This window comes from Kwoniella dejecticola, chromosome 9 (genome assembly GCF_000512565.2).
Source record: "Kwoniella dejecticola CBS 10117 chromosome 9, complete sequence".
NCBI lineage: Eukaryota > Fungi > Basidiomycota > Tremellomycetes > Tremellales > Cryptococcaceae > Kwoniella > Kwoniella dejecticola.
The window spans coordinates 13,327-29,588 of NC_089309.1; the positions used below are offsets into that span (position 1 = coordinate 13,327).

The following is a 16,262-nucleotide window of genomic DNA, read 5'->3' on the forward strand; positions in this document are numbered from 1 at the left end:
TCTCTCCAGTACTAGCATGCATATTGTCGATCTTTCATTACGCAGAGATGGGTACAACTTAGCTGGTTACAACGGTTAAATCAACAACAAGCCCTCCTCGTACATGTCAAACATGACCTTGCGCCAATGTATCTCCACTTGTTCAGTCTGAGCTTCAGCCCTGCGTCGCCACACTTCTTCCATTAGTTTCAATGCACTCTTCGTGTTACCGAAAGCTGCTCCCTCCTGACCCAAACGCGCGAATCGATGGCGGAATATCCGTTGTAGAGCCGGTCGATCAGCATGACATCCAGCGATAACAATGGGGAAGATCATGAGTTTGTCGGTCGCACCTTGTGCGTCGCATTTGTCGAGGGCAGCCAACGCGTTGGCAGTGTCTTGTACTGCAGTAGCGATATCGGGGACTGAGGGAATGATCAGGGTTTGTCAGGAGACTGCGCCGAAAACCAAAGATGCGGGGCACTCACCATTCGGATGACACCCATCAACTACTGTAGCTAACAAGACTCTGACACCATGATGGAACACATTACTCATCGCCATACGCTGCACCGTTGAAGGATCATTGGGCTCGAAAAGGTGGTCTTCCCTCCATTTCCGCTCTTCTAGTAAACGCTCAACAAGATCTGCGCGCTCCACCAATCCGCGATGAGAGAGATTCCCCGACCTGATGGCCTTTTCTTTCCACTCTGACAATCCGATTGTTTCGGCTAACGCAAGACGCTAATACCAACGATCAGTACTCATGCCCTTTTGAGTGAGGCGGGTGATGTGTTTCAATCGACTCACTGTGGTGTTGTCGCATCCCATCACAGTCTCTTTCAATAGCTTAGAGACTTTAGACTGAGACCGATACCGGTCCAAGAGGAAGACTCGATAGATGGGCAGATATTGGGATGCGCGATTCTGGGTGAGCGACATGAGGATATCCACCCACATCAGCGGAGATACGAGGTGGCCCAAGCGTTCCATCACGGCTGATATGTCAATCTGAGCACTATATGGTCCGCTACAGCATCAGCAAAAGTTGATATCTGATGGGAAAAATAGATTGTAAGCCGAACCACTCACCGAGATCCATTCAGAGTCGATCCAATCCCTCCTACTCCTGAGAGTACCGCAGCTAAACATCGTCTACACAGATCTGCCGTCTCCACCCAGCTTTTACTTTCTCCTCCATCGAACAAGTTGAAACTGTTGGCAGAGAGAGCGGCAAGAATAGAATCATCCGTCCCTAACTCTGCTGAGGGTATCGACTTGAGTTCCCGTATAGTGGCCTGTATAGTATTTCTGGCAAAGATGTCGTCGGCGTTGGAGTAAGGGATAGAGCTGTTCTGTGCTACATCACCGTCTATAAAAGCTTGAGGTCGCTTCTTATGAGCAATATGTAATGCGGCAATAGCTGAAAATGCTTGGAGGACTCGTGGATTTTGGAGCGCGAGAGGTGCAACAAGATCGGAAATAGGTTGATTATCGAAACGATACGTCAAAGGCAGGATGACAGTGAGATAATGGTGGAAATACCGCATATCCTCGCTTCCATCTTCAGTTGTGAATGTACTGGGATACGGGAACCATAAGGTGTTGGGTAGCTGGGGACAGAGAGGAAAGTAAGCCTCTGTTTGTGCCGTCGTTCTCGAGGGTGGAACGAGGCCAAGCAGAGTGAGGATGTCGGGATCGATGAGAGGAGAAGAAACAGCGGACTGTGGGACATAGGGATCGATCGACTCTTCTATTGGTTGATGAGACGTCGCTGAAATGGGTATCGTTGTATGTTGCGTGTGATATCCGTTACGTATCGGCCCACCGCTGTATGAATATTGCTGAGAAGGGAACGGCCGGGATGACGTCGCTGTGGGAGGGAATTCAGTAGAAGTCATGGACGGGATCGATGGCTGGAATGAAGGGGCGTTTGCTGAAATGGCCGTATTCGAGACAAATCCTGCTTGATCGTTATACTCGATGCTTCCTTCCGGGCTAAACGTCTATGTTTACGATTGAAATCAGATCACTCCCGCATCTTACATAAATATGTGAATTACTTACGCTAAGACCCTCTTCATCCTTCGCAGCTACTGATGCCGCTCTTGCCGCCCAATGGTCTCTCATCTTAGCGGACTTGGTCTCATTGACCGTCTGCTTACTGCAGATATCATTAGTAACCGTTGAATTAGGGAGTGAGAGTGTACGCACATCTGGGTGGTGACGTCCTTCACCTTCTCTTTCTTGTTCATCCATTCGGGTCTCTTGGTCTCATAACCCATGCAGTCTAGACCCAATCTGAGGCAAGCACCGCAGGCAGGTTTACCCTCGTCGCATTTCTGGGAATCAAGCAAACATGGGTTAGCTGAGCGTGTGCTATATCGAAGTGAACGAGAGGAGTTGCATACCTTCTTACGTAGCCTGCACGTCAAGCAACCAGAACGTTTCCTTTGATTTTTACCACTCCGCGGACTATCACTGGGACTTGATGAGCCAGTTGGGATGAAAGAGGAAGAAGAGGAAGCAATCGGTTGATTAGTGGGCGGAGGTTGACTCCTGACCTGTAGAGACGAGTATCCTGCTGAGCTGGGGTCTATACCAAAGTCCATGGTCCAGGTGTCGCCACGCGCTACTTTGTACTGACGAGGCAGTGACGTATAATGGCGATAAAACTGACAGATGAGATGGAAGAGGATCAAGGTGATATCTGATAAGGATTCTGGGAGTCTCAACGGGAAAGGAGGAAAAGAATTCAGGGAAAAAAAACAACAGTCCCAAATAAATGGTAATCCCACCACAGCTGCGGCAACTTATTCATTCATCCATTCCTGCAGGTATTGAAAGATTGTCAGATGCAAGCCATGTAGATGCATGTCATCTGATCAAAAGCAAGAAAGAGTACATATACATGCAATTATAAGATAAGTGCATTTATACGTAGAAGCGTAATTCGCAATTAGAATACCACCCCCTTGACCTGCTCAATCTCCGACACCTTGATGTTCCTGATAGCTATAACGCAAACCAAAGCGAGCGCCATGATAGAAGTACCAGCGATCAACATCCTTCGTTGAGCCTCACTGTAAGCCTCGTTGATAGCTGTTCTAGTAGGATCACCCATTGGATAACTCAGCTGGACGTCGAGACTCGCTAAGATATCTTCCCATTGATCGACGGTTTCAGCGGGAAGGTATTTTTGGAGAGCCGCAGGAAGGGTGTTGGTCCAGATAGCCCCAGAGATAGAGTTTCCAATGGCCCCAGCGAAATATCCGAACATTCCTAAAAGTGCCAACATACCGGCAGCATCGTTGTGATTACCAGCAGCGAGGACCGCGATTTGCTCCACCAAGGTGAAGGAGGATCCAGCCCAGGCAATGAGAATTTGCGTGAAGACGATGAGACCCAAAGGTTGACCAGGTTTTCGACAGTAGATCATCAATCCTTCTCCTAAGATGTAAACGGGAACGCCAATGTACAGAAGCCACTTGAAGTATCCAGTCCTTCTAACCAAGTACCCGACTGGGAACAACCAGACTCCAGCAACAACATCGTAAATTGACGAGATGTATCCTGCTTGAGCGATCGAGACGTCGAAGACTACTTGTAGGAAACTGGTAAAGTAACTGTACCAGCAGTAGTAGGCGATTTGCCAGCTAACGTTGAGCATACAAGCGCCAAGAACAGTTCGGTTGGCCAGCAGTCGAAAGGCGATGAAAGGTTTGGGTGATACGTATCTTTCGACGAAGCCAAAGGCCATGAGGAGAACAAATCCTATGACTAGCATGGCGATGATGTATCCCTCCTTCCAAGAGTTTTCGGCAGATTGGGCGATGGTGAACGGAAGCAAGAAGAGCGAAAGACCGGCGACAATGAGGAAGACGCCCAGGACTGAGCACACCTCGTCAGAACATCGTGTGCTAGGTCAAGACCATCCATACACTCACTGTCAAACTCCACAGCATAGTACCACAGAGATTCCGTCCACTTCCGCGTTGATTTGCTGCTGACTATCTCTCCGGCTTCCACAGCTTTTCGTTTCTGAATTTGCATAAATATGAAGAAGGGGAAGGCGACAAAGGGAAGAATGATCGCGAAGCATCCATAAGCCCATCTCCAATTGTCTTCGTAGAAGCGTTCCGAAATTTTGGGTCCCGCATATGCTACGATGATCCAAGGTGAAGCGGTGAATGCGTAAGCGACACCTCTGTTCTTCAATGTGGAAGTATCGGCGGTGAAAACGTCCACGGCGAAGATCATCCCGATGAACCCGACAGAGTAAAAGCACTAGATGGAATCATCAGTCTTATAGGAGGTCCAGAGCGCAATCGTACTCACCTGCGCGGCACAGTAAGTGTATATGTTCTTACAGACAGCGGACAGTATCAATCCGATGGTAGCGATGACAGTCATAGCAAGGTATCCATAACTTCTATCCCATAAGTTCAAGACTTTGGCTAGAATCATGTACGCGGCAGCACTCATGATGTTGGATACGATACCAATGGTAGGGATGAGAGAGTGCGACTCAAAGCCGGACGTGATGTAAGGGGACAGGTTGCCAGTGATTGAGCTCTGAAAGGCATTTGTCGCGTATGTGAGCCAGAAACTGGCAAGATAGGTCAGTCAGCGCTAAGATATGATTGAACAGCAAGCAAGCATCGACTCACAAAGCATACACAGTCAAAAGGGACGATTTATTCCACGTTTTGGCCAGTGCCTCAGCGTTCCTCACTCCATCTTGCAACTCCTCAGTATCCGCGAGACTTCCCTCCTTCTGGGTCCCACTGGATGACAGCTGAGGCAGCGCATTGGCGTTGACTTCAGGGGAGACCTTGTATTGCGCATCCGATGAGGGACCTGGTAAAGCCTTTTCTTCATTAACAGCATCTTGTCCCTCACCGGTAGACAAGGCCGTCTGTGTGAGGTTGAGTTGTTGATCCACCTTCATTATGAACAAGATTCCGAGATTCTTCCATTGCACACAAGCGGGAATAAAGGACGGTGAGCAAGAAGGTATATATACCAAATTTGCTACTACACCCTGTCCAGCATGTCGACCAGTACTCGGCCGTTCAAGCGAGGTCACATACACCTCCGAAGGATTTGCGAGAAAAGAGACATCTCAACAGCTTGAAGAGAAATTTGTTGGAGTGAGAAGCGGCTTAGCGGTAGCGCGATGGGCGGTTACAGCATATCTTTGTCCACGAGCGTTCGCACTCTGGTACGTCAATTGACCAGGTTGCTTGCTATCTGATAAAGCAGAAGTAGAATGCACAGAAAAGATTCCAAAAAGGGAAGTGGCGTCATCCTCAGGGCAATTTGATCGAGGGCATGTGATAGGAAACCGATCTTCGCAGTCTTTGAGTCCCGACTTTTTTCTATTTTTGGTTCCGATACTCAAATAAGTCGCAGCATTCTTGCAAATTTTCCATTTCTACAACTCTCTTCAGCTGCGGAGCCGGACCCGACAGACTGCGTACTACTCGCCGTAATAAGTTTTCGCCCGAGAGGTGTTCCTCCAGCCGCTCGAATCGCTATCTGATTAATCAGAGTTTGTCCACTTTTCACAACGGGATTAGCAGTGCGGAGAGACTCCATATGAATATCCGTTGAAGAGATGGTATGTTTGCATATAAGGCCCGGTCTACGTCCATCCGGACAAGCAAAAATGAGATCCGATAAACACATCGCTCTCGTCCACTACGACCCTCCACTGTTATCAGCGCAGCTGAATGGTCTACGTGAGATGGCATATCAGCATTGAACCTGAAGATACCGATTGATGACCTACTTGGACAAGTTGCCGTTCTTCGAGTCATCGTTTATGGTCACGATCGCGGCGTAAGTTCCAGACACCAGGATGAACCATCCGATGAAGTGGAAGACAACATTCATCGCCATGAGGCAATACCACTTGATTGACCCTCGATTGGGTGCTCGCCAATTATCCCAAACCCACATGTATGTCTCGGTTTGACTGAGTGTCATGAGTCAGTGCTGAGCTCAAGAGAGATATGAGATGTCAACTTACATGCAGATGAGTGTTCCCAGCAGAGCTCCGACCAGACTGAGCAGATCGTTGAACACCGGGATAGCTTCGGCTATTATGAATGCGAGTATCGAAGTTACAGCGATACATGCACTGCAAGATGTCAGCAAGGATCTGTTGACACACTGTGATGAAATCACTCACTACCAGACGAGATAATGCACCGGGGTATTCTTCGATAAATGAATTGACTTCCTCAAAACACGGACAAACACTGATTAAATCAATCAGCGTGAAAAGAAATTAAATTGACGAGTAAATGCAAAACTCACCGTATTTAGCCGCAGTGTGCACGAGAATCAGGCCACCAGCGGCCAGACCAGGTAAAGCAAGGCCGTAGCAGACCTGAACCGAACAGTAAGCAATATGATAATTGTTTGATCCAGGATTTATGCACCTTCTTGATAGTATGACCAGCTGTCCCAAGAGCGGGCGAGGCAATGTACTGGCCTGCATAGTGGTACACGACAGCGGCAACGATCTGCATGCAAGATAGTAAGTTCGACAAATGGCCTCGTGTGGGCTTTCAAGCATCGTACTCACGAGATACACCGTGGTCATCAAGGTCTGCCCCACAATAACACTCTTTGTAAAATCTCTAGGCTCCTTCATCTCACCAACGATACTGAAGTAGTTCGGCGTACCAGCATAGGAGAAGATGATGATACAAACGGCATTGATAGCGTCGATGAAGGATGGAGTGGCCGCAATGGTAGTTTCGATAGCCCAATCACCTGTCGCAGGTGCGAGACTGGGTTTATCCGCTGCACCTAATGCGACCATGAGGGTGATTACCGAAGACATGATACTTGCTAAACCCATCCATCCAAGCCACGAGATCCGAGAGAGCGTCTGTATAGAGGCTAGAGCGGCGATGATGACCATGGCGAGGATTGCCCAGACGACGGTGCAGGTTGCGTGTTCAGTGATGGTGTTAAAGGCGACAGACATGGAAAGGAAGCTTGCACCTGTGACAGCAACAATTTGGAGCTACAGTGGAGGTAAGCATGGAGCTCCAAGTGTGTCTGGCAACTATCCTCACCCAGAACGCGAAACCCAGTATCTCTCTTCCCCAGACCCCGAAAAGCATGAAGCCGACACTTTGAAGTAAATATCATCAGTAGTCTGCAACGCGCGTTGTATCAAGCAAGACTCACTCGGCAACGGTGTATACTTCAGGATGATTTAGCTTGAAGATACCCACAACATAGTCGGACCCTGCACATCCTGATCAGCTTTCAATTCGTTTCTACGTGACCACTAAACCTCACATCCGACAATCAATGCTACAGCCACTATCACTATAATGCCCGGTACGAGTCCCAAGATGTTGAAAGCAGTAGGCTATCGATCAGCAGGTCAGCCGAACGACTGGCAAGAAGGTGCTCATGGGAGCATGCGTGGAAGACACCAACCAGTCCCAAGATACCCAAGCCCACTTGTGTCTTCAATTGTAGCACAGTCGCCTTCACCCTGTTATAGATCAGCCATGTTCGAAGAGCAGAAAACTCACCATGACAGAGATCTATAATTCGGTCCATCTCCCTCTATAGTTCCCCATACCGCGTCTACCACTTTCCCATTCTCCAATGCTGGTTTCCCGATTTCTGCATCAGATAGTTTCCCCGCCTCCACACGATCTGCAAGGCTGTATGAGTCCCTGTCCGATAAGTGTCGGTCGTGTAAGTTGCTCATTGTTGACTCTATCTTTGCAGGTGCGACAAGACTCCTTTGTGACGAGAGCTATGAAATTCGGTCGGACCATGAAGACTGTCTTTCTGGACATCATCTCGGAGCCTGACTTCTTGCTCAATTCCCATTTGGTATCGTGCAAAATTCTGGTTATAAATCTCGCTTGCAGGATGCATTGGCCGGAATTATTCGCTTGTGTTCGCACGAAGAAGCACATGGTCCGAAGCCTCAATTCAACTTTTGCTGGGCGTCAAGGTGACTTAAATGGCCTTGTACAAACCAAACAAGGGATCAGAGGTTGCTAACCGAGAATTTTACCCTTGCCATCCCCTTGGCATTTTTCCTTCAAGCGAGTCTGCGAAAAGCGAAATCTGATCGTGAGCGACACGTGCGGAATGATTACGCCGGATTAGCCGCAATTCAATCGTTGACACCTTGGGGGACACTGATCGAGACTAGTGGTCTTGATCCCTTCCCCGGTTTCTTCGGCCGCAGACCCTCAGTCAGACTCGAACGTAAAATCTTGGGGTCTCCCATTTGAAGCAGGTTCGAAACATGTCCGCGCGGGTGTTTGATATGCAAGATTTTTGGATTTTCGAGATAGCATTTCCGCGCTGTTAAATCACCAAAATACGCTTAAACGACAGCTCCAATCATATAGCCGGCTGCGATTTGAGTCGTCTGATGAGAACAGCGCTCCTGATAAGAGGATAGGAGAGATCCTTGGCTACTGATCAGGACCGATATCGGCAATCTGAACGAACGCATCATCTATTCGTCCTGTTCGGACAGAGCACTGATTATATAAGTGTGCAAGACAGATCTGGAGGAAGCATTGGTACGCTCGTCCTCGCTTGTAATCGATCGTTCAGCATCATAATACAACCAGATATGACAGGTTCAGCAAACGTCGAGAACATCGAGCTCAAGGAGACGGAAGCCAAAGGTTCCGCTATGGAGCCCGAGACCAACATTTACAGTGCAGATGAGGCGAATGTAGAAGGTAAAATCATTCAGACAGATGAAGTTTTTGGAGTTGTTCACGAGGATGGTCCTAACTACCGAAATGTGAGTCAGCTTCCGCCTTTACTCAATTCATCAGCATTTCGCCTGACAATCTCCAGGTTGGTTGGCTCGGCACATCTGTCTTAATGATGAAAGCCCAAATTGGGCTGGGAGTGCTAGCTATACCGTCGGTGTTACACACCCTGGGACTGATACCAGGTCTCATCTGCTTGTTGTCCGTCTCAGCGATAATCACGTGTGAGTACGGGTCGGTCTACGTGTTTGGGCATTACTAATTTATCCCGTCTCAGATGGAGACTATATTGTCGGTACATTTAAGACAAACCATCCAGACGTCTGTAAGTGTCGATGGCTACAAATTGGCAGTGCCAGCGAGTTTCTAATTTCTTTGCAGACGGTATCGACGACGTTGGAAGAATGCTCTTTGGTGGGAGGATCGGACGAGAGTTCATCGCTGTCAGTTTCTGGCTATGTGAGTGAGATCGAGCACTCTGAATGACGCTTTTTGACGATATGCATTTAGTCATGACATGTGTTGCTGGATCTGGTCTACTCAGTATATCCATCGGTCTCAACGCTATATCGTCCCACGGGACCTGCACTGCAGTCTTTGTGGCAGTAGCAACAGTTGTCACATTCTGTTTGGCAAGCATCCAGACTCTTGGGAAGATTTCGTGGCTCGGATGGGTTGGAATGACCTCCATCATGGCGGCATGTAAGTTCATTCAGACGGCCGAATGGCTGAATCGAATCCATTGCTGACATTTCGGATCTACGCAGTGTTGACGCTAGCCATAGCCGTTGGGGTAGAAGACCGGCCGGCGGCAGCCCCTCAGGTGGGACCGTGGGACAAGGATCTCGTACTTTTCGGCAACCCCAATTTCACCGATGCAATCGCTGCTATTTCCACCTTGGTTTTATCGTTTGCGGGTACTCCTGGGTTGTGAGTCGCTCACCTGAACATTGGACATCTGGCTGACCAAACTTCGACCCATGTCCTCGCAGCTTCCCGATCGTATCCGAGATGCGAAATCCGCGCTTATACAACCGAGCTATGTTGACGTGTCAAGCCACAATCACCATCATCTACACAGTAAGTACGAAGGTTCCTCTGCCCGCGGAACTTGGCTGATTTGCGCTCAAGACGATTGGACTGGTCGTCTATTGCTACTGTGGTCAGTATGTAGCTTCACCCGCCTTGGGCAGTGCAGGTGGCCTGCTCAAAAAGGTCTGCTATGGCCTGGCTCTACCCGCGCTTTTTGTAACAGCTATGCTATATACTCACGTAAGTCGCTGTGCGCCATGAGTGTCACGGCTGAACACTCTTCGATGTAGCTGCCGGCCAAATACCTCATGGTCAGGTTCTTGAGAGGTAGTGAACATCTTTCCACCAACACGCCTAAACATTATGTTGTTTGGTTCACGAGTGTGGGCATTTGCGTCCTATTCTCATACGTGATAGCTAGGTAAGTCAATCTTGCCAAGGATCTTCAGATGTTGACGATTTGCCAATAGTGCGATTCCTGTTTTCTCAGGTCTTGTAGGGCTCATCGGTGCCCTTTTAGGCACTTTGCTATGTATACAATTAATGGTGGGTCACATCCAGCTGAAGCAGAACTTGGTCGAAAACTTAAAATGATCATCTTCTCTCGCAGGGCGGGATGTGGCTTTACGATAACTGGATGTACCGACACACCGATAAATCCTGGAAGTATAGATCTATGCTGACATGGAATATATTTATGATTATACTCGGTACATTTCTCATGGTAGCTGGAGTGAGTTCATCTTCACTCGATCGTATGGAATTCACGCTGAGGCTCGCCAAGACTTACGGCTCTGTGGTCGGCATCAAAGAGTCTTATACCGCCGACGGTGGTACTTCCGCCTGGTCATGCGCGGATAATTCCAAATAGAACAGCCGACGCCTTGAGGATTCGCAATGCGAGACCGCCAACTCGCATACGAGAGGTTAGACGAAAGACTGGTCAGCGGTACCCACTTGACGAGGTGTGGGCGCATTGTAGAAGTATAAGTATACAGTACATGAAAAGCCATGCTTGATTGCTGTCGTCTGAGCGAGTCTCAATAGGCAGGACAATTTCGGATGGCAGTACAGGGTGACAATATGCATATTATGTAAAACGTCCATATCCATCAAGAAAGCTGCATAAATCGTCTCGGTCGTGAGCTCGTATTCAGTCTCTCATGACAGTCTTCGGTCCAATTGAGTCTCCGCGCGAGTCTTGTTGATCACCTAGCCAAAGATAGGTGGAAGAGCGACCTTGTTACCGTAATATGTCCTGAAGCAATCCTGCTTCGCGGTAGCCGTTCTCAGGTTGAAGTCGACTGACCCGCATAGAATATATATATATTGGAGGTAATCGTGATCTCCTTGATCTACTGTGAGAACCTGTATAGAAAATGTCAGACCGAGACAGATTGCACGGTGGTTGGAACCCGATCGCAGAAAAGGAAATCTACTCACCAATCTCTGCTGTTCATATGCGTCATAATCTACCAAGCCCGAACTCCTGGCTATCAAAGTTCCATTACCCTTATCACCATTATCGAAATATCCGTACCAAGTGGCTTCTTCGAAGACTATCACTTTGTCTCCATATGGAACGAAGTTATTGGTGATCAGCCCTCGACTGATGTGACCGTTGAAAGCTGGACCATCCAGAGTTGCTCCGACGAACGTGTTGACTAATGAAGAATGTGGATCAGTATACAAGCGCCCGGCAACCAGGTATAGCACGCTGCGGAGCTCACTATTCTCCGCAAGACCACCTGTTCTTACAATAGGAGATGCTGTTCCGAACGCATAAGTGATGGTGAACAGATAGTCAAAGTTATATTGGAATGTGGGATAGCTGTCTCCAGAGGCGGAAGTAGTCGGAACAAGACTAAACAATGATAGAGTCAGAGTGACGATGGTGAGAAGCGACAACATTGTGTGTAGGAGGTCACGGAAATGAAGATGGGAAAGGAAGGGGAAGACGAGTCCGTCAAAGGGCATAGTCTCATTTTACTCGGTCAGAGCGGTGCTATATATACTCTCAGGGAATTCCCATACATGAAGCATCAGATCGCACATTGATATGTGACATTTTTGCATCATCTTCGCTTCAAGCACTGTTCCCGTTGCCAAAACCCATGACAGCTTCGTTGAAAAGGTGGTGGGGACTTGTGCCGTTGCTCCATGCTCGGCAGAGTTGTCGCACAATTATGCTTAGCCTGGAAAAAAGGGGTTTGGTTTTCACTTCTAGCGGGAAAGAAAAAAGCTTAATTGATTGATCAACAGGATTGATGACTCGACCAAGAGTAAGCTAAAGTCCTTGACGGGACGATAGATTCCCACGACTCGTCCCGTGTCATATCCAGTGATAAGTTGATAAGCCGCATGACTCGCCCCACGTACGTGTGACTTTGCAGTGACGTGATTTTGGATCAAGGAAGCAGTCTATCATCTTGATATCTGATAGACGCGTTGGTGCCCGTCGGCCCGTCGATCTCTTTTGATGTCATAAGTCCGATCAAATCCTCCACCCCGAACCTCGGTGACAACATCCACAATCATGGTTACTACCTTAGTACTTCGAGAAACAATTCAAAAGGTATATAACAAGACATTATGTGAGCATCGTGACTGAACCATTGCATTCGAGCCAGCACCCAAGATCCCAAGACCGACAAGAAATCCCTTTTCTTCAGCATGTCATCATCCAGCGATAACCTTGTTATTCTCATCACCGGAGGGAATACGGGAATAGGATACGCAACTACCCAAGCCATCCTCTCTTCGCCAAGCAAGCCTTCTACCATCATCATCACTTCTCGTTCCCTTGAGAGATCCGCCAAGGCTGCTGACAATCTCCAAGCCGATCAGAGTCTTGGTTCAGCTTTCGCTGGTGGATCAAAGGTCGTCCCTAAAGAACTAGATATCGATAGTGATGAGAGCATTTCCAAATTACACGACGAGGTGAAGAAAGAATTCGGAAAGGTAGATGTATTGATTAACAATGCTGGTGAGTGACCTGGAACTCGCAGTTTCAATCAAACTGCTCGTGCGTGCTCAATGGCACTGACTCGTACTTGCCCACAGGTGTCAACCTTGATTTCGAAGTTGCCAAAGGGAACTTGACAGTTCGTCAAGGATTCATCAATGCCTTTTCCACAAACGTCGTCAATACCCATATCTTCACCGAGACCTTCGCCGATCTGCTTCTACAGTCGGAGACTCGTCGATTGATCTTCCTTTCAAGCGGTATCGGATCGTTAGGCGATCACTCCAACCCACATGTCCCTGTCAATCATTCACCTCCTGCCGGATGGCCCAAAAAGCCTATTTTCAATTCAACAACCTACCGAACCAGTAAGACAGCTATGAACATGATGATCCTCGAGTGGGCTAGAACACTGAAAAACGATAATGTCAAAGTTCATCTGATAGATCCAGGATTCTTAGCTACGGGTCTAGGCGGGATTGATCAGGCAGTATTGAAGGAGAAGGGGGCTCAGGACCCCTCTGTTGGTGGCAAGTTCATCAAGAGTGTCATAGACGGTGCGCGGGATGAGGACGTAGAGAAGCTCATATCGCAAGAAGGGATCGTCCCATGGTGAAACCTTTGCAAGTATCGTATCTCTGAAGAGAAGTTGCTCGAGACTAATCCTGTATGTAGAGGATAAAACACGATGCATGATTGATATAGAAACGGTCTACGAATCTATCAACATACAGTAAGCGGAGGCATCAAAGGGGAGATGTTGGTATAAACAGAAGTATTAGGGCGACTTGGGTTGATGTGCAGTTGCATCATCAATGTAGACAAAGGAGTCACCGAGTCAGGTGAACATGACACTTAGAAGAGTCGAAGTCCCTTCTTGGCGTATCTGTTCATGACAATAGCTCGTTTGACTGAAGCGCCAGAAGATTCGCAAGTGGTCTCTTGGGTATCGCAAGCGGTGAGAGCAGCCTGTAGCAAGAGGTACGGTCAGATCCGGCGATCCTCGTCCAAATCTCGATGACGTTACTCACGGATACCTCAGAGTTAGGGAGAGAGTCGGCCCAGTTCTTGCATCGGTTCTGGAAGTTTACATGTGCATCAGTGCTAAGCCCAAGAGTTGCTACATTGTAGAGACTCACCATTTGCTCCATGCAAGCAGCGACTACGGCACTGTGTTCGTCGTCGTAGCTTCCGCCAAGGGTTTCGTATCTGTTACCGTTCTCTGCGGAAAGCATTAGCGATACTTCATCTGATATCTCGTTACTATGTCATGACTCACGGGTGACAGGAGGAACACCACCGCCCATCTCGACGTTTCCAGGAGTAGTTGAAGTAGGAGAAGAAGCGGGAGCAGAGCTGATGAATAAACATCTCATCAGCAAGTCTTCTCAATCGTTGGAAATAACATATCTCAAATTTTTTTACCCACGATGTAGCTGAAGCAGCAGCAGAAGACTCGGCAGGGGCGGATTCAGCAGGAGCGGAGGACGACGCAGCAGCCGAAGTTTCGACTGGCTCAACGGCAGAGGTGCTTGAGGGAGCTTCGCTAGCAACGTCGGAAGTCGCGGGTTCAGTAGCAGCGGCAGAAGAAGCAGCTGGCGCGGACGTTGCGGCAGCGGAGGATTCAGCCGGAGCAGAAGACGAAGCGGAAGCGGAAGGAGCGGCAGAAGTACCTGGGGGTGTACCGGAGCTGCCACCGCTGTAGACAGCAGGTCCAGGGGGAACAAATTGAGTGTTGTCGTCATTGTAAATGCTCCAAGTCTTGAAGTCATCATTGATGTCGTAAGCCGCGGGGAAAGTGGTAGTTTCGGTAGGGACAGCGGAGCCGGAGGAGATCAAGTTGGCTTGGAAACAGGTTGGGTAAACTTGGGGCCCACCAACAGTGTGCATGGCAAGGATGTCGTGTCGGACCAAGTAAGGACCAGCAGCGAGATCGGTAGGGATGGTGAAGGTCCAGTCAAGAGTGGAGACAATGGTGTCGGAAGGCCATTTGGAACCTTCGAAGGTGTCTTCCTGGATTTTGAACCATTGGAGGGAAGAAGCGTCGACACCGTCACATCCACCTGAGCAGATGTAATCAGCTTAGAACAGTTCAACCATTCAGCGATTAGTACGGATCAACTCACTGGAAGGACAAGCGGCCATGTACTCGGTGACAGGACCTATATATAAGCAGCCATTGTCAGTAGACGTCGAGTTAGTGAATATCGGGATTATGATCTACCTTTGTGAGAGTCAGGCCTGGACAGTGTTAAAGTCAGCTCATAACATCATCAGAATCGAGCGTAAACTTATTCACCAGGTGTTCCAGTGAGCAGTGACAGAATCTCCAGCGTTGACATCCCAAGTCTCTAGGCCTGAACCAGCAGAGAGACCACCACAGGCGACGATGGCAGTGGTAAAAGCGGCAAAGCCTATTTCATGTTGGCAGGTCAACACACTTGGTGTGTACTCCATGACAATACAAGAACGCACCTTGATCAGAATTATCGGTAGGTCGCTCGGCGGTTGCTCCGTACTCGGGAGGGTTTGAAGGTTTGAAACCGGCATGTTCTTCTCCGCCAACAGTCCATTTAGCGACGTGACCATGGGCGTTGACCATAGTTGTACCGGCAACGAGGAACGAGAGGAGAGTAAAAGTTTTAGCCTGCCGCAATATCAGCGGTCGTCTTGTCATAGACCTAAGTGAGCACCATGACGAATCACTCACGTCGGACAACATCTTGCTTTGTTTCTATCTGATCAAGGTTTGCGAGCTGAGGAAGACGGATATAGGAGGATGAGTCTCTGGTAAATGAATGAAGTGGGTCAACTGAAAAAGAGTGAAGGGCAGTGAGGCGTTAGGTGTGAAGTCAATTCACGACTATTGCTTGCAAAGTTGGAAAAGAAGATGGTGGAAAAGAAGATGGAAGAAGAGTGCAAGAAATGTCTCAATTCATCAACATTCAGTATCGTATATATACCTTTTTGGCCTCATAATGGGTTCTTCGAAAATACCTCAGTTCCGAGAACAAAAGGATAATCGAGAGGTCGATGCGAAGGAGATTGATTGATCAAAGCGGGATTGTGTTCCTGCTATACCCTTTCGAACGTTGAATTATGCTGCTTCCTTCCGCTTGGCATGCAAGGTACGATATTCTGATGATGTACCATTCCAAACATACTTCTACCTGACAACATACTGACCGAGTGTCAAAGGACTGACATCGGCCTGCGAATCGATAGACCTGATTGATTGATTCATGGGTAATCCGCAGTCAATCAATACCCTTGTTCCTCAAATTTGGGTGGACTCGATGGGATGAAACGGTAATTGTGTCACTCAAAGGATGAACGATGAACACAAAAAAGTCGAGTGTGTTTAGATTGTGGGAATCGGGACATCATACCCTTGCTTTGGTAACCATGGTGACTTCTGCGATGGCGTCCGATGTACTCCATAAGCCGAAGGAACGGTACCTTGTTGAACACCAAATTGTAAACCTTAAAGGGAACATTGGTTA

General features: G+C 48.3%; 7 protein-coding genes across 7 annotated transcripts; 2 read left to right on the plus strand and 5 right to left on the minus strand.

Annotated features, from left to right (window-relative positions):
• Nucleotides 1-75: 75 nt before the first annotated feature.
• Nucleotides 76-2,591, minus strand: I303_106951 (uncharacterized protein; the record flags this gene model as incomplete). The annotated part of the gene is made up of 7 exons (XM_018409634.1): nucleotides 76-404; nucleotides 468-723; nucleotides 790-997; nucleotides 1,072-1,985; nucleotides 2,047-2,143; nucleotides 2,194-2,321; nucleotides 2,391-2,591. The coding sequence occupies 7 exons, from the start codon at nucleotides 2,589-2,591 to the stop codon at nucleotides 76-78; spliced, it is 2,133 nt and encodes a 710-aa protein (XP_018260637.1).
• A 347-nt stretch (nucleotides 2,592-2,938) lies between these two features.
• I303_106952 (uncharacterized protein) lies at nucleotides 2,939-4,930 on the minus strand (the record flags this gene model as incomplete). The annotated part of the gene is made up of 4 exons (XM_018409635.1): nucleotides 2,939-3,870; nucleotides 3,927-4,266; nucleotides 4,318-4,588; nucleotides 4,650-4,930. The coding sequence occupies 4 exons, from the start codon at nucleotides 4,928-4,930 to the stop codon at nucleotides 2,939-2,941; spliced, it is 1,824 nt and encodes a 607-aa protein (XP_018260638.1).
• A 752-nt stretch (nucleotides 4,931-5,682) lies between these two features.
• Nucleotides 5,683-7,726, minus strand: I303_106953 (uncharacterized protein; the record flags this gene model as incomplete). The annotated part of the gene is made up of 12 exons (XM_065969482.1): nucleotides 5,683-5,719; nucleotides 5,774-5,959; nucleotides 6,014-6,124; nucleotides 6,176-6,245; nucleotides 6,304-6,376; nucleotides 6,429-6,512; nucleotides 6,575-7,021; nucleotides 7,074-7,131; nucleotides 7,189-7,249; nucleotides 7,303-7,375; nucleotides 7,447-7,504; nucleotides 7,551-7,726. The coding sequence occupies 12 exons, from the start codon at nucleotides 7,724-7,726 to the stop codon at nucleotides 5,683-5,685; spliced, it is 1,434 nt and encodes a 477-aa protein (XP_065825554.1).
• Nucleotides 7,727-8,614: 888 nt separating this feature from the next.
• Nucleotides 8,615-10,665, plus strand: I303_106954 (uncharacterized protein; the record flags this gene model as incomplete). Its single annotated transcript, XM_065969483.1, has 12 exons — nucleotides 8,615-8,791; nucleotides 8,848-8,986; nucleotides 9,040-9,087; nucleotides 9,144-9,221; nucleotides 9,273-9,464; nucleotides 9,530-9,692; nucleotides 9,755-9,842; nucleotides 9,894-10,034; nucleotides 10,085-10,215; nucleotides 10,265-10,340; nucleotides 10,405-10,527; nucleotides 10,579-10,665. 12 exons carry the CDS (start codon nucleotides 8,615-8,617, stop codon nucleotides 10,663-10,665), a joined length of 1,443 nt encoding a protein of 480 aa, XP_065825555.1.
• A 341-nt stretch (nucleotides 10,666-11,006) lies between these two features.
• Nucleotides 11,007-11,705, minus strand: I303_106955 (uncharacterized protein; the record flags this gene model as incomplete). Its single annotated transcript, XM_018409638.1, has 3 exons — nucleotides 11,007-11,162; nucleotides 11,238-11,458; nucleotides 11,525-11,705. 3 exons carry the CDS (start codon nucleotides 11,703-11,705, stop codon nucleotides 11,007-11,009), a joined length of 558 nt encoding a protein of 185 aa, XP_018260641.1.
• Nucleotides 11,706-12,467: 762 nt separating this feature from the next.
• I303_106956 (uncharacterized protein) lies at nucleotides 12,468-13,375 on the plus strand (the record flags this gene model as incomplete). The annotated part of the gene is made up of 2 exons (XM_018409639.1): nucleotides 12,468-12,780; nucleotides 12,858-13,375. The coding sequence occupies 2 exons, from the start codon at nucleotides 12,468-12,470 to the stop codon at nucleotides 13,373-13,375; spliced, it is 831 nt and encodes a 276-aa protein (XP_018260642.1).
• Nucleotides 13,376-13,614: 239 nt separating this feature from the next.
• On the minus strand, nucleotides 13,615-15,481 carry I303_106957 (uncharacterized protein; the record flags this gene model as incomplete). Its single annotated transcript, XM_018409640.1, has 10 exons — nucleotides 13,615-13,728; nucleotides 13,791-13,838; nucleotides 13,899-13,981; nucleotides 14,039-14,115; nucleotides 14,189-14,822; nucleotides 14,886-14,921; nucleotides 14,984-15,000; nucleotides 15,059-15,173; nucleotides 15,235-15,406; nucleotides 15,470-15,481. The coding sequence occupies 10 exons, from the start codon at nucleotides 15,479-15,481 to the stop codon at nucleotides 13,615-13,617; spliced, it is 1,308 nt and encodes a 435-aa protein (XP_018260643.1).
• Nucleotides 15,482-16,262: the final 781 nt, after the last annotated feature.